Raw genomic sequence first — 13,350 nt, forward strand, 5'->3', positions numbered from 1 at the left:
CCCAGGCATCCTGGTCCCTGGGCATCCCAATCCCAGGCATCCTGGTCGCTGGGTGTCCCCTGGAGCACTGGAGAGCAGAGAGGCCGTGGGAGCTCGGCGGGGCCGGCGGCAGGAGCGGCTCTGTCCAGGGTGCTGACGGGCGAGGAGCAGCAGCCCGGCCGTGCCCAGGACTGGGATCGTGCTGTGCCCCTTGGGAACCGTTACCTGTATCCCTGGTGCACACACAGTCAAGAACTTGTGTGGAGTTTTGGGTATAAAACTGTTCTTGGTTACAGAAATCAGTGGCCTTGGGGCTTTTAAGGGGTAGCAGAATATACAAGTTAACAGCAGGACTAGCACGGCAACGAGAAACCCGTCAGACCCTTTAAATTAGAGTGTCTTTTGAGCAGTACTTTGTCCTTGAGGTGGTTGCAAGGGCTTGTATGTTTTACAGTTTGATGATAAAACCCACTTTATCCAAGAATATACCCACTTCCCTGTAATCATGTTGAAACTATCCACTGGCTTTTGGTGCACAAGTGATGAAAGGAGGTGTTGTTCGGTTGTTGGATGCATCAGGAAGATGTTTGTTCATCAAATCAATGCATCTTTAAAATAGTGGCATTCAGTTCATCAAGTTGTCTCATATCTCTTGGTTTAGTGGCATTTACATATGTTTTAAATGGTCTTTGTAGCAAAACTTAATAGCAATGATGGCTAAAAGCTGGAAAATGTTGTATCTAAAATGTTCCTTAATCTTAAAGGATTTCCTTTCCAATTTTCCCCAAGATATAAATCTTACCATTACATTTGATGAAAGGTTTAGGTTTTTTCTTAAAAAAACAGTAACACTGAAGAAGTCTTAAAGTAAATTGTTAGTTTAGAAAGTCTGCTATTAGAAACTTGTATCTGTGTAAAAATGCAGAATGCCAGAAAAAATGATTTAAAAAGTTTTTAGTTAATGAGACTTGATTATGAGATGCTGACTGTGAGGCTGTTTGAAAACTTAGAAATCAGTTAATGGTATTTGTATTCCACATTAATGTGGACTTTCTTCTTCATCTATAAATATTCATCTATCTGAAGAATTGTAGTTAGACACATACCAGTACAATTGCTGTGCTATAATTAAGGTGGATACTGTTCTGTGCAAGTGTGCACCATTGGTGTGTCTTGTAAGTGCTACCTGAGACAAAAATGTTAATTTCTGATTATTAATCAGCTGGTTAATTTTTACATACTTTTTTTGTCTTAGCTGGAGATACAGACGATCCTCCAAGAATTACTCAAAATCCTGTCATTAATGGGAATGTAGCGATGGCTGATGGACATAACAACACTGAAGAAGACATGGAAGATGGTAAGTAAACTTGATAAAGACATGGTTTGTTTGGCTTCTTTATTGTTACGGTTTTGAGGAGAAAATGGTCCATATCTTACCTGTGTCCTCTCAACTGCAGCTCATTAAAAAAATGAAACCCTCTGTAGTTGTGGCTGCTGGTTTTCTGTACAGGCATCCTTTTAACACACTGTACAATAGGATTAGACTTCTGAGGGCTTGGGATTTTTTCCTCATACTCTTTCTAGGTACTCATTTTAAAATTGCCCAGAGTGATACTGTCCATTGTTATGTTTTGTGATCCATCCCTTTAAACTGCTGCAGCTGGGGCTTTGCTGAATAGTGACAGTTACACAATTCCTTCAGGATGTTTGGAATCCTTATCTGTCCTGCTCTCTTGTCAGGTGGCAGCTGTGCTCTGCTTTTGTCTTTGTATGGTAAGTCAGTGGTAACTATTCCATTGATGAACATCTTTTCCCCTCAATTCTGATGCCCTTTTACTTGCAGATGTAAAGGAAGAAATAAGTATTGATGTCCTGTTAATAAAAGGGGAGGTGTGTTTTTGGAGTCTTTTTGTTGGTCCATTAAATGAAAAAAAAAGGGTGTACAGTCTTTTTCTGTTACAAAAGATCAGAAAATTATAAGTAGATGTGTCTGGCTTTATTTAAAGAAAGGTAAAAAATTTTTAACTCACTGAAGTCTGTTAAGTTTAGTGAGGAAAATGTGCAGTGATACTTCTTTTCTTAGGAGTGGATATGGGCAGGGACTGCTCATTTTGAGGAACTAAATAAAATGGAGTTGGGAGAAGGGGGACAGGATATGAGTGGGATTTGTTCCACTCTAATTTCATGTTCCATGCTGTCTTGTGAGATACATTCAGGACTGGGCATAAGCATTTAGTTAGATTTGTGCAAAAATGTTGAGTGATCTTTTGAGAAAAATCAGTGTTTAAGGTTGAAGGTCAAAAAAGTGCTTCCTTTCTTGTACTGAAGAAACATAGAATACTGATAGAAGATAGTAATGTTCATGAAGAGAATAGGGTTTAAATTCAGGACAAAAGCATCTCATGGTTGAATCTCCTCTGTATCATTGGCAAAGATAAAGTTTCCTATAATCAGAGTCTCACAATAAAATAAAAATGAGGTCTGCTTTTAACCTGTGCATTTTATTTGTGTGATTACTTGATCTCATTCAGAGGGCTTTGATTTATTACTCAGAGTAACTAGCTGAGAGTGAAACAGGGAATTCTGTTCTTATCAAAAGCTTTTATAAAAGATGTTAAATGTCTTTGTCAGGCCATGGTATTTGGAGGGTGAATAGAGAAGATCATGTGAGTTAACACTGACTGGCAAGAACAGCTCTGTTTAGTTTATGTTTAGTAGTGGTGTTTATAGATAGAAAGCCTGATAATGTTTGCTCTTGATACAACCAGTACATAACACACTGGTCAGTTAGTAAAAGAATTTGTCCACTAGTTGGTCTGTGTATACTTGTACAAATTAGGCAAAGGGAACTTAGGCTGCACAAACAGCTGAGGAAACCCAGGCTATATCAAGGCTGACAGGTAATCAGACACACAGCTCTTCATTCAGAATAGTGTGGACTTTTTAACCAAAAAACTGCCGTCAAGCAGTTTCTGTCAGCTGCCAACTGACTCAGAACTGGCTATGAAGGTAGGGAGAAGTATCTGAAGGTATTTGACAAAAGGCTTGTGAAAGCTTCCCATGCCTTGGTGGAATTTCAGCCTGGTGAGGAGCTTTGGCCCACTCTGCTGGTTTCTGTGATCCAGCTGGAAGCACTGACACACATAGAAAGTAGAGCTGTTGAAAAAACATTCCTGAAGACTTGCATCACGTAAGTGGATGATGCCTCTTTTCCAAGTCCTGTAAATCAGATTAGTTGCTTGCTGTTGCATTATTTACACACCAGTGCAGTTGCTCTCTTGCTGTTTGTTCTCTTGCTAACCTGGTTTGCAGCATGATGTGTGTGTGTAATGGACAGCTCATTCAGAAGATAGGAAAAAATGAGAGACAGGGGCTTCTCTGATAAATATACAGTTTTCCTTTGCTGTTATTCCTAGCAAGGGGCATCAATCTGAGCTGATACAGAATGCATAAAGAGAATTTAGATACCTCTTGAGTGAAATTAGTGAATTTAATGGTTCCTGCGAAAGAGGTGAGCAGGAAGATGAAAGGTTGATGCTTCCAGCTGGATCATAGAAACCAGCTTTCTGATGATTTTCTGAGTTCAAGAAATGTGGAGGTGATTTTTGTTATTCCAGCTTAGCACATAAAGAAATGACTGATAAGACCAGGGGGAAAAAAAAGTGCAGCTCTCATCCCCTTTGCTTGGGAACCAGCCACAGGCATTGTGAGGCACAGGGAATGGGGCAGCACAGACCACCAGCAGGACTTTGAGATAAGGCTGTGTTCTCTCAAGCACTCTGACTAGTACCTGTTGTTGCTCTGTATGATGTCTTAGCAATTAAAAAGAACCAGCTGAAGGAGTGTAGTGTGCTTTGTACAGAGAATACCTTAATGAACCAGGCTTTGTGAGCTGGCATAGCGGCTCCTGCAACTAATGTAAAAAATATTAAAAACAAGGTTCTGATCGAATTTTGTTTGCAAGTGCATCAGTATTCAAAACAGCACACAGAATAAATTCTCTTAGAAGTTAAAGTTCAAACAGAAGGTCCCAAACTAAACATAAACTCAGAGCTTTGCAATTACCTCCTGAAGTCTCATTTCTGTGAAGAATCACGGAGGCTAGGAGACTTTCAGAAGCATCAGTCTTAACCATGTGCTGGTATTGCATCCAGTATTTGGATCATTATTAAAATATTCATAGAATATTCAACCAGTTTCCTCATTAATAATTCAGGTTCAGAATATTTTAATAACCTCAGTGCACTTTAAATAAAGCAAAATTTACTAATAGAATAAAGAAATCTGCTTTTCTCAAATGTATAAACATTTAAATAGGTACTTCCACCTTAAAATGGATCATATTCAGTATTTGGCTCTCTGATTTGCAGGATCTTTGTTGTATCAAGGTGCTGATTGTGGCATTCATCTCATCAATGAAAAAATCTTTTCCATGTAGCAGATACAATCTGTTGCATGTAACTTCTCCAACACTGTCAGCTGAGTCTGTTCTATTTACCTTGTGTTCAGCATCATGTGTTGTATTTGTAGTTCAGGGATTTATAGGAGTCTTACTTGCCAGTCACTACTAAATTATCCTCCTGCCAATTGCAGTCTTTTACTGGAAGCTGGTGGACATGTTTGTGATGGTGAAAAAGGGTTTTATTTATTGATGTACTCAGAATAATTGTCACATTTGCTGTGTAAACTGCAGTTTTTAATATAATTCATGTTTTAATCGATTATACTTGCTAAAAAACTGGGCTTTCTGGAAGGAAAGGAAAGTTGTTATTTTTAAATAACAACTTGTTTTAGGGTTGACCTGTGTTTTTGTAGAGTAGTTACTAGTGATTGCTCAAATATTCTACAGAGAAGAGTGTTCTCATGCACAGGCTTTCCTGAAAAGAAATCAAGAAATAGAGGCAAACTTTCTCTGAAGCATCTGCAGATGCTGCGTGGGCTGTGTTTTTTAGCTGACACTGTAGCAGCACTGCTGCATCGTGTTGCTGAAGTGCTCTGAAAGCTGCATCAAAGGAGGCAGAAACCAAACTTGGCTCGTTGTTTGAAGGCTTAGACTGAGCCCAGAAGCACTGATCTGACTGTGAGTAGGGAGGAGGACTTGAGCTGGTTTGAGAGACGTGTGATGGAAGGCTGATTTTTAAATTGTTAAGCATGTTACAGATTTGTTTTATCCTGCCTGCAAATCAAGTTTTAGAGTGTACAGCTCCTCTGGCTGCAACTTGCCTGGCTTTTGGTTGTAAGCATCCAGCTCTCTACACTGTCAACAGGCAGTGAGTAGTGAAAATGGGTAGAGAACCGTTTTTAAGTGATAGACTAACAGTTAACTGCACTTACATGTAGGGGAAAAAGGACAAAGGAATCCTTTGAGCTCTTGTGTCACTGAGGAAGCTGACAGTGCAGGGTGACAAGGTCGTTGCAGGTGTGGAGGGGAGAGGAAGCTGGTTTGGGCTGTAGTATTGTCAAGAGACAGTTGGGAGTGCTTATGGCTGTCAGACCATACACAAATTAGATCAACGGGGAGGCTGTTCAGAAGTAGGACAACTGCTTGAAAACTGTTTAGCAAGGGAGAAGAACGAAATCTGTCAAAGTTCCCTGGCAGTTGTGGATAGAACTTGTTAATTTTCTGTATTGAAATGTATAATCTTTACCCTGTTGCATGTTGTAATGAAGAGTGTTTCATTTTTTAAGTAAGGTATCAACGAGGACTCACCTGTTTATTTAAAAATGGTTCAACACTGTCTCTGGTGCTGAGTGAACCGCTGCTGCCCGTGCACAGAAGGAACACATTTGTTGTCTAGTGTGTGCCTTGTCAGAATTTCCTGATCAGATTTCTGGCTGGTGTCGTTGTACCTCGGTGCTTTTTGATTTCAGGTGTCACTGCACATGTGACATCAGTTCTGCATCCCCGTGGGTGGTGTGAGAACAGCAGTGACCAGGGGTACTCCCTGGCCCTCTGTGCTGCTGGAGCCTCCTCACACCCAGTAACAAACCAAACCATGTCACACCAGTGTCAGGCTGGAGCCATGGAGAAGGAGTGTCTTGTGCATCCTTGAGCTGCAGAACTGTTGGGATAAGTTGCAGTTACTCCTTCCCTGTGTGCAGTATGAGGCTTGTCACAATAAGGAGAGCCCAGCCTTGCAGAGCCCAGCCTTGTGCCTTGTTGAAGCTGTCACAGTCTCCAGCACCCTGTTATAGCTGTGTACAACAGAAGCACAACAGATTGTGGTATATGAAGAACTGGCTATGTGGGAAGAAGGAGAAATTAATTGTGTGTGTCAAAATAAACTTTAAAAAAAAAAAAGTGTCTTGTTTAACTTTTAGACCGCTAAAAATCTCTAAGGCTTTGAATACCACAGAGAATACAGGACCCTACTCTTGAACTGTTCTTCAGCAAACTGGTATGAGATTTGAAAAAAAATCCAACAGCCAGGCTATGGGGTTCATCGTTTTGAAAATACACTGTTGCAAGCCAAAAACAACTAAATGATGACTTGGTATCAACAGGGCATTTGAACAGATTGTGAAAGTCCTTTGTGCATGTGGATTCATGCAGGGAGCTGACTTAAACTGTGCTGTGGAGATGCTACTCAAGAAGAGTTAAGAGTGGGCTGTGATTTAGTTGTAAAGCATTTGATGTCTCTGTCTTGCTGCACCCGCTGCTTTAGAAGAAACTTGAGTGGTAACAAATTGTAGTGCTGAAGAAGTATTTAAGGAAAGAGTGTACAAAAGGAATGTGTCTTTCAGGGCTCTGTGTGCCTGAATTGTGTCGCAGTGTTTTTCAAAATGAAAAAATTGAAACTTAAGTAATAAAGTAGTCCAGTCTCTCTCTGGGATGGGGATGTCTTTGTTGCTTCCAATATCCCACTACATGAAACATGCTTACATTGCATGATTTTTGAAAAAGGCATTTTTGAGTGAAAACATCAGGTTTTTTCCAATAATTTTGTGGATGTGTTACAGATACAAGTTGGCGATCAGAAGCAACATTTCAGTTTACAGTCGAACGCTTCAACAGATTGAGCGAGTCAGTTCTCAGTCCTCCCTGCTTTGTACGGAATTTGCCATGGAAAATCATGGTTATGCCACGACTCTACCCGGACAGACCACACCAAAAAAGTGTAGGATTCTTCCTTCAGTGCAATGCTGAATCCGATTCCACGTAAGACCCTTTTCATTACTGCACAAGTCCTCACTTGACACTGGTTAATCTATTGCAAGAAATACAGACATGCACAAAAAATATTTCACCTAGCTTTCTGCAACAGGAAAGAATACCTGCAAGGGTGTGAGTCCCCTTTCCTCCTCACCTTTCTGAATCTCAAAGCCTAAGAGTAATCCCCTCTTTAGGATGAGCTGAAAGTACCTTGTGTAACTAGAAGTTTGTGGTAGAATTTAGATACATTTCTGTTTAACTGCTGGGGGGAAGTCCTTGACTGACAGTTGTGTTGGCATAGGAAGTGTTCTGAGTTTGTTTCAATTGGAAGTGGTACTGGAGCTCCTCTAACCTTATATATAAATCCTGCCCTGTGAAGTGTGTGAGCAGGTAGCTGGTACCACTGGAGGCACAGCAGGGGATGAAAGTGGAGTTCATCCCTCATCAAGAGAGATATGAACACATATGTGTTCTTGGAGTCCTGCATGCAAATCAGAATTGGTTATCTTTGAACACTTTTGTAAGTAATACAAAAATTTTAAAAGATAATTACAAATTTCTGGGACATTCCTGCAGCTTCTCCTGCCAGAGTGCAGACTCCACAGGTGTCCTTTCCAACAGGGTAACTCCATTCTTGTACCAGATCTCACAAAGCTTGTTGTTCAATCTGAATAACAGGTTACTCTTCTTCATCAGTTTTGTCATTCAGAGGGTGAGTGGTTAGTGCAGGACGTAAAGAAAAAGGTTGGAAGTGTATTAACAAGTTGCAGGAGAAGTGATTCATGTGCAAGCAGTCACAGTAAAAGGATAATGTGATCTCTGAAAGTACCAACCAAGGTGCAGCTGGTGGAGCTAAACAAGCAGTAATGCCACTGCATGAGGCGGTGACAAGACCTTGTCTGAGCTGACATTCAGACTGATTGTCTTGCACAAGTAGGGTGGTTTTGAACAGGAGTGGTCATAAAGAAGTGCTGCTGAGACAATTGGTGTTGGGGAGTTTATCTTGTGGGAAGGAGGGTAGAACCACCCCCTCCCTTCCTTAGCCAGAGGCAGAGATACCACACTCTGTAGACACCAGGAGCACTTTGAGTTGGCTCATCCATCTGTGTTAAAGCAGATCAGAAGTAGCTCACCTCTGAGATCAGGCAGCTCTTCAGCCTCTCTTACCTGCAATTGCCTGACAGTACTTTATTAACAACGCTGTTGCCCTAAGAACAATTTCCATTCTGAGTTCACATTCATAATGTGGCTTCAGAAAGCCCCAGAGGTTCATGCCCTCAATAGCAATTAACCAAGTCTTAACATCTAAAAAGGAAAAAAAAATTACCGTGTGTGAAAGTAATGTACCAAAAATCCCTAACAAAAAAATTATGCTAATAACTATAATAAGCTTGGTTTGGAATGAGTTTCAAGTGTTTCTTCTGTATTTATAGGTCATGGTCCTGTCATGCACAAGCAGTTCTCAAGATAATAAACTACAAGGATGATGAAAAATCATTCAGTCGTCGTATTAGTCACTTGTTCTTTCATAAGGAGAATGACTGGGGCTTTTCCAACTTCATGGCCTGGAGTGTAAGTAATTGGACATGTATTAATCTATTGCTAGATAGGAGCAGTTTTGTACTTGTACTCCTGCATACTGAGATGCCAATTAGAAAAGGGTGTTTTTCCCAAACTGATATTTTTTCTATCACTGCTGTGGATTGCTTTTCAATTTCTTAAAAATTCCTGTACTAAATTTTTGTAGAGTGCTTTTACTTATGTTGTAATTTAAATACTCCCTCATTGTTTTCTGCATATCTGTGTTTGTTTCCACTATGTGATAGTCAGTGGCATTCTGAAGCAACATAAATTTGTTTGCATATCCAGGTGTTCTCTGTATGTGTGTATGGATATTTAATGCCCTGGTCATACTACTATGGTTTATCTTGAATTGTGACAGCTTTTTAAGCATTTGCAAAGGTTCTGGAGTATTATCCAGAAGCAGCAGAACATTTGATTACCAACTCTTGTACCATTGAAAACTGAAAAACTACTGCAAAGTCTTAAAAGGCAGGAACAAGTTTCCTGTATTGAGAGACTAAAAAAGAATTAAAATATATTAAGCTGAAAAACAGCTGCTTTGGTGTTTTCTTCAGTTTTTCTTCTTTAATTTATTATTTTCTTATTTAATTTATTATTACTGATAGCTCAGCCTTGGAAACTAGAAAGTGATGTCTTAACTGGATGCTTCACTACAGTCATGTTGCAAACTGCACTTTTCATGTTCCTGTGTCATTCCTGTTTTACAGGAAGTTACTGATCCTGAAAAAGGCTTTATAGAAGAGGACAAAGTTACTTTTGAAGTCTATGTTCAAGCAGATGCTCCACATGGAGTGGCGTAAGTATCTTTAATTAAAAACAAACAAGTAAAATTCTTAATTCTAATATTTTTATGTTACTTGAGATTGTTCAAGTATTTTGTGTTACTGCCATTTGCAGCTCTCGTCAGCCATTCTCACTTTATCACTTCTAATTGATGAATTCTCACACGGCAATATTTTTATAGTCACATGGAGATTTTTGTATAGCTTAAATTTGTTTGCGTGAGTCAGCATAATGTTGTGGAACCTCAACATCTGTGTGAGTTGATTTCTGGTTTAACACCTCTGCAGTTCTGACCTCAGCATTTGTCATCTTGGAGCTGATGCAGTGAAGTGGCTTTGCTGTCTAACTTGCCTTGGTTTACAGTTGCTGTAAAACTTCTCCATCTGAGTTGTTCTACTTTGTGGCACTTGGGATCAAAGTGGTTGTACTGAAGTGGAGACTTGCCCTTAAAAGTGCAGCTCTGGGTTCCAGTACACTTGCATAGTACATAATTTTTCTCCCATATAGGACACATTTAAAAAGAAAAGCTAGCAAAATCACAAAGCATTTGATTGCAAAGACTGTTGTGAAGGCAGTAGTGAAGTGTAGTTTATTTGAACCTTCAGTAACAGTGAAGAGTAGCTGAGATCTGCCAGCAGCACTGCTTGAGAACAAATGCCCTTTATTATAGTTAATATGGAACTGTCTTGTTTTAACCACTAACTGTTTCCCAGGTGGGATTCAAAGAAGCACACAGGATATGTTGGCTTAAAGAACCAGGGAGCAACTTGTTACATGAACAGTTTGTTACAGACTTTATTTTTCACCAATCAGCTACGAAAGGTAAGTAACCTGTGAAAGAACACGAGTTTGCTAATTGCAATAACCAATGTTAGAAGTGTTTTAGAACAGAGCAGTGTGTTCCTTTATCCTCTTAGAAGAGTTGGACTTACGTGGTGATGCACATCTTGCTGGAGGCTGAGTAGTTTGTGGAACATAAGATGTTGTCTTCTGCTGAAGACCTGAGCTCAGGGGGTGTTTCTTTGGCTGCATTGCATGTTAATGTTGGTAGGAATTGCTGGGGGGGAGGCAAAGGGGATGACTCTACATCTTGCAGATGAAAGTTGGAAGTAATTTCCGTTTTTGAAAGAGTTAAAAATAGGGCAGTCAATTATGGCTTCTGAGCCTGTAAACAAAGTAAAAAGATACACATGCACAACATTTGTTCTGTCTTGTAATTTATATTATGTGGCTGAATTTTCTGTTATTATGGTTAACTCTTTGTAGTGATGGGAAACATTGTAGCTTCAGTAGTTTAAACAACTTAATTTTATGTTTGCTGTATTGATATTTTTTATTTACAATAATTCCTTTGCAGGAAAGAACTTCTTTAAATATTGTTGTAATAAATATCCAAACCCAGGATAAAATATGGTAGATAATATGTCACTTTAAAACAGTGCAGTACCCTTAATGGGATTAAAAACAGAAGTGATGACTTGATATTGGAGATGGTTATCTAGAAGAGAGGATATACTTGGTAAAAAAAGTAACTCAGCACTATTTAGTTTAGTGGAATGTCCTATTGATCCTAATTCATTGTCTACCCATTTCTGCATTTACTGTATGTCTCTTAGCCTAAGCAGAACAGTTCATTTTCACTTTCTCTTGTGTAGAGTAGTTGTTACCTTTCAATTAAACTTTCTTTTCCCTTTTTAATGTACTTGTTTTCCATTGTCTTCAGTTTCCCACCATCTTATTACTTATATCACTGTGGCCTGTAAGTGTCCCAGTTGGCATTTCTTTTTTCTCTTTTGCAATGTACTCTTTGCTCTGAAAAAGCACATCAAACTCCAGTAGACTGTAGCTGAGATGTTACTAATGCCATGGACAAGAAATAAATACCTGACTTGTTTTACATGATACACCTGTTTCTTTTTTGCAGGAGGTATAATTCACTAGTTCAACTCTTCATTCATTATAATTCCTGTTCTTTTTGCTCAGCTCATAACTCATAATGTTTGTACATTTTATGTTTTTGGTTGGACAACTTCACTTTGCTATTGAGAGAAAAAAGTATTTTTGTAATGACTCTGTCGAATCCAATTGAGCAGTTTGTTTCAAGACTCTCTTGTAGTCAGTAAATCAATATGTACCATGAAATGATCTTGTTCTGTGAAGAAGAAATGCTTTTTGTGATACAGATTTGTTTCAACTGAACTAACCTTTTCAAGCATTGCCCTGCACTTCTCCCTCAGCCCCAAAATAAATAGCAGCTTTTAGGAGGTGTTAATATCTGGATAGTAGCCATATGAGAAAACTTGATTTACTAGCTGGTAGCTGCAGCTTCCTTTCTGGAAATGGTCCTGAACATCAGCTGGAATGCCACTGGTACAGGTCAGGAAGAATCAGTAGTTGTCTTGTCTGAAAAAAGTACTTTTCACAACACTTTTTTGTTTTCACTTTGAACAAACTTGTTCCTCTTAAAAACCGAGTAAAATAAAACATGTAGCATCCTTGATTTGCTTCTCACCATATCCATAATTTCTGTGAATCCTTCTTACTCAGAAGAGATAAGGATTTCTATTGCTGTTAGTTAGAGCTTTGTTCCCAGAGAAGCTGCTGTCAGGAGCAGAGCTGGGGAAGCAAAGAACAATAGCAAAGGCAAACAGGTACCTATGGAAAGGCAGACCCTGGGGAAGTGTGGGGGAGGATTGATGGAGAGGTCCTTTCTTCTTTGCTCTGCCTCCAGACAACAGATGGGAGGTTCTTGGGTATTTGAAGTGAGACCTCCCTTTTAAGCTACCAAGCAGCTTCAGAGGTAGAGAATAAAGCCAAGGAACTCTCTTCTGAGCATATCTTTGTCTGTGACCAGTGAATATGTGCTTAACTGTAGTCCAGGTAGGCAAGGAGCAGTAGTAATTTCCCAGATGGGTCCAGGTTTGATCTTGAGTTGTCCCAGAACTGTCATCAGTGCTTCCAGCCCATCAGTACTTGTGGCTGCTTCCAGTCCATTTTGAAACTTTTTGCTGGTTCCCTTGAAAAATTCCCTACAATTCATGAGAACATTACAGGATGTTCATATAACTACACTAAAATTATAAATCTTGGTCCAGTGCATTTCTCCCTGATCTGACTCTCCTCAAGTTACCCAGTATATTTCCCCTAACCTTGGAATTTCATGCACAGTATTTTCTTCCCTTCCTCAAGGAATTCTTGGCTTGAAGCAATGTGTTCAAGGTTATCTGTAGCATCCTTTCACTATGTAAATATCTAAAATTTTTCTCATATCTGTCTGTTGCATATAACCCCTGCCTATGCATGTCCCTATTCCTCTTTTGTGTTCGTTTCCTGAGGGAGCTTCTCAGATGTTAAATAGGAGAGTCTGCTTTTTTAAATGGATCAGAATGCCTCACTTCTTGATCTTGAGGTCAAGCTTTCAGAATTTGGAAGGATAAGGCATAAAAATAAGGGTTTGTAGAGGATCATATTTGAAAAGTGGTTTGTTTTAGTGTGGAGAAACTACTCTAAACTTAGAGAAATGAGCTTCAATACCACCTGTATGCACAAACAGGATGGAGAACCAAGGAAAACTGAGTTAAATGCCTGGTTTGGATTAACACACGTAGAATTTCAGAAGAAATAAAACCGATGTTTTTATTCAGTGGCAGCTGGAATATAAGTAAATTGTGAATGACTATTTTGATTATTACTTGAGAGATATAGGAAAGGAATTAATTGTCCAGATGGTATATGAGGAAAACAAACAAGAACTAAATGTAAAGGATTTGGTTAATTGTCAAGGTATTCTTAACTCCAATTTATGCTTTTTTGATGGAAGAGTCAAACACAGGTTTGACTTTTAGCCT

At 39.3% G+C, this 13,350-nt stretch overlaps 1 protein-coding gene across 1 annotated transcript in view; it reads left to right on the top strand.

Annotated features, from left to right (window-relative positions):
* The window catches only part of USP7 (ubiquitin specific peptidase 7), a 69,918-nt gene that overhangs the window by 28,905 nt on the left and 27,663 nt on the right, over positions 1-13,350 (top strand). The window contains exons 2-6 of the mRNA XM_027654901.1: positions 1,235-1,339; positions 6,943-7,141; positions 8,569-8,707; positions 9,427-9,515; positions 10,216-10,324. Of these exons, the coding sequence (XP_027510702.1) occupies positions 1,235-1,339; positions 6,943-7,141; positions 8,569-8,707; positions 9,427-9,515; positions 10,216-10,324 (641 nt within the window). The remainder of the gene's footprint in view (positions 1-1,234; positions 1,340-6,942; positions 7,142-8,568; positions 8,708-9,426; positions 9,516-10,215; positions 10,325-13,350) is intronic.

Source organism: Corapipo altera, unplaced genomic scaffold, assembly GCF_003945725.1.
Source record: "Corapipo altera isolate COAL_440 unplaced genomic scaffold, ASM394572v1 98, whole genome shotgun sequence".
Lineage (NCBI taxonomy): Eukaryota > Metazoa > Chordata > Aves > Passeriformes > Pipridae > Corapipo > Corapipo altera.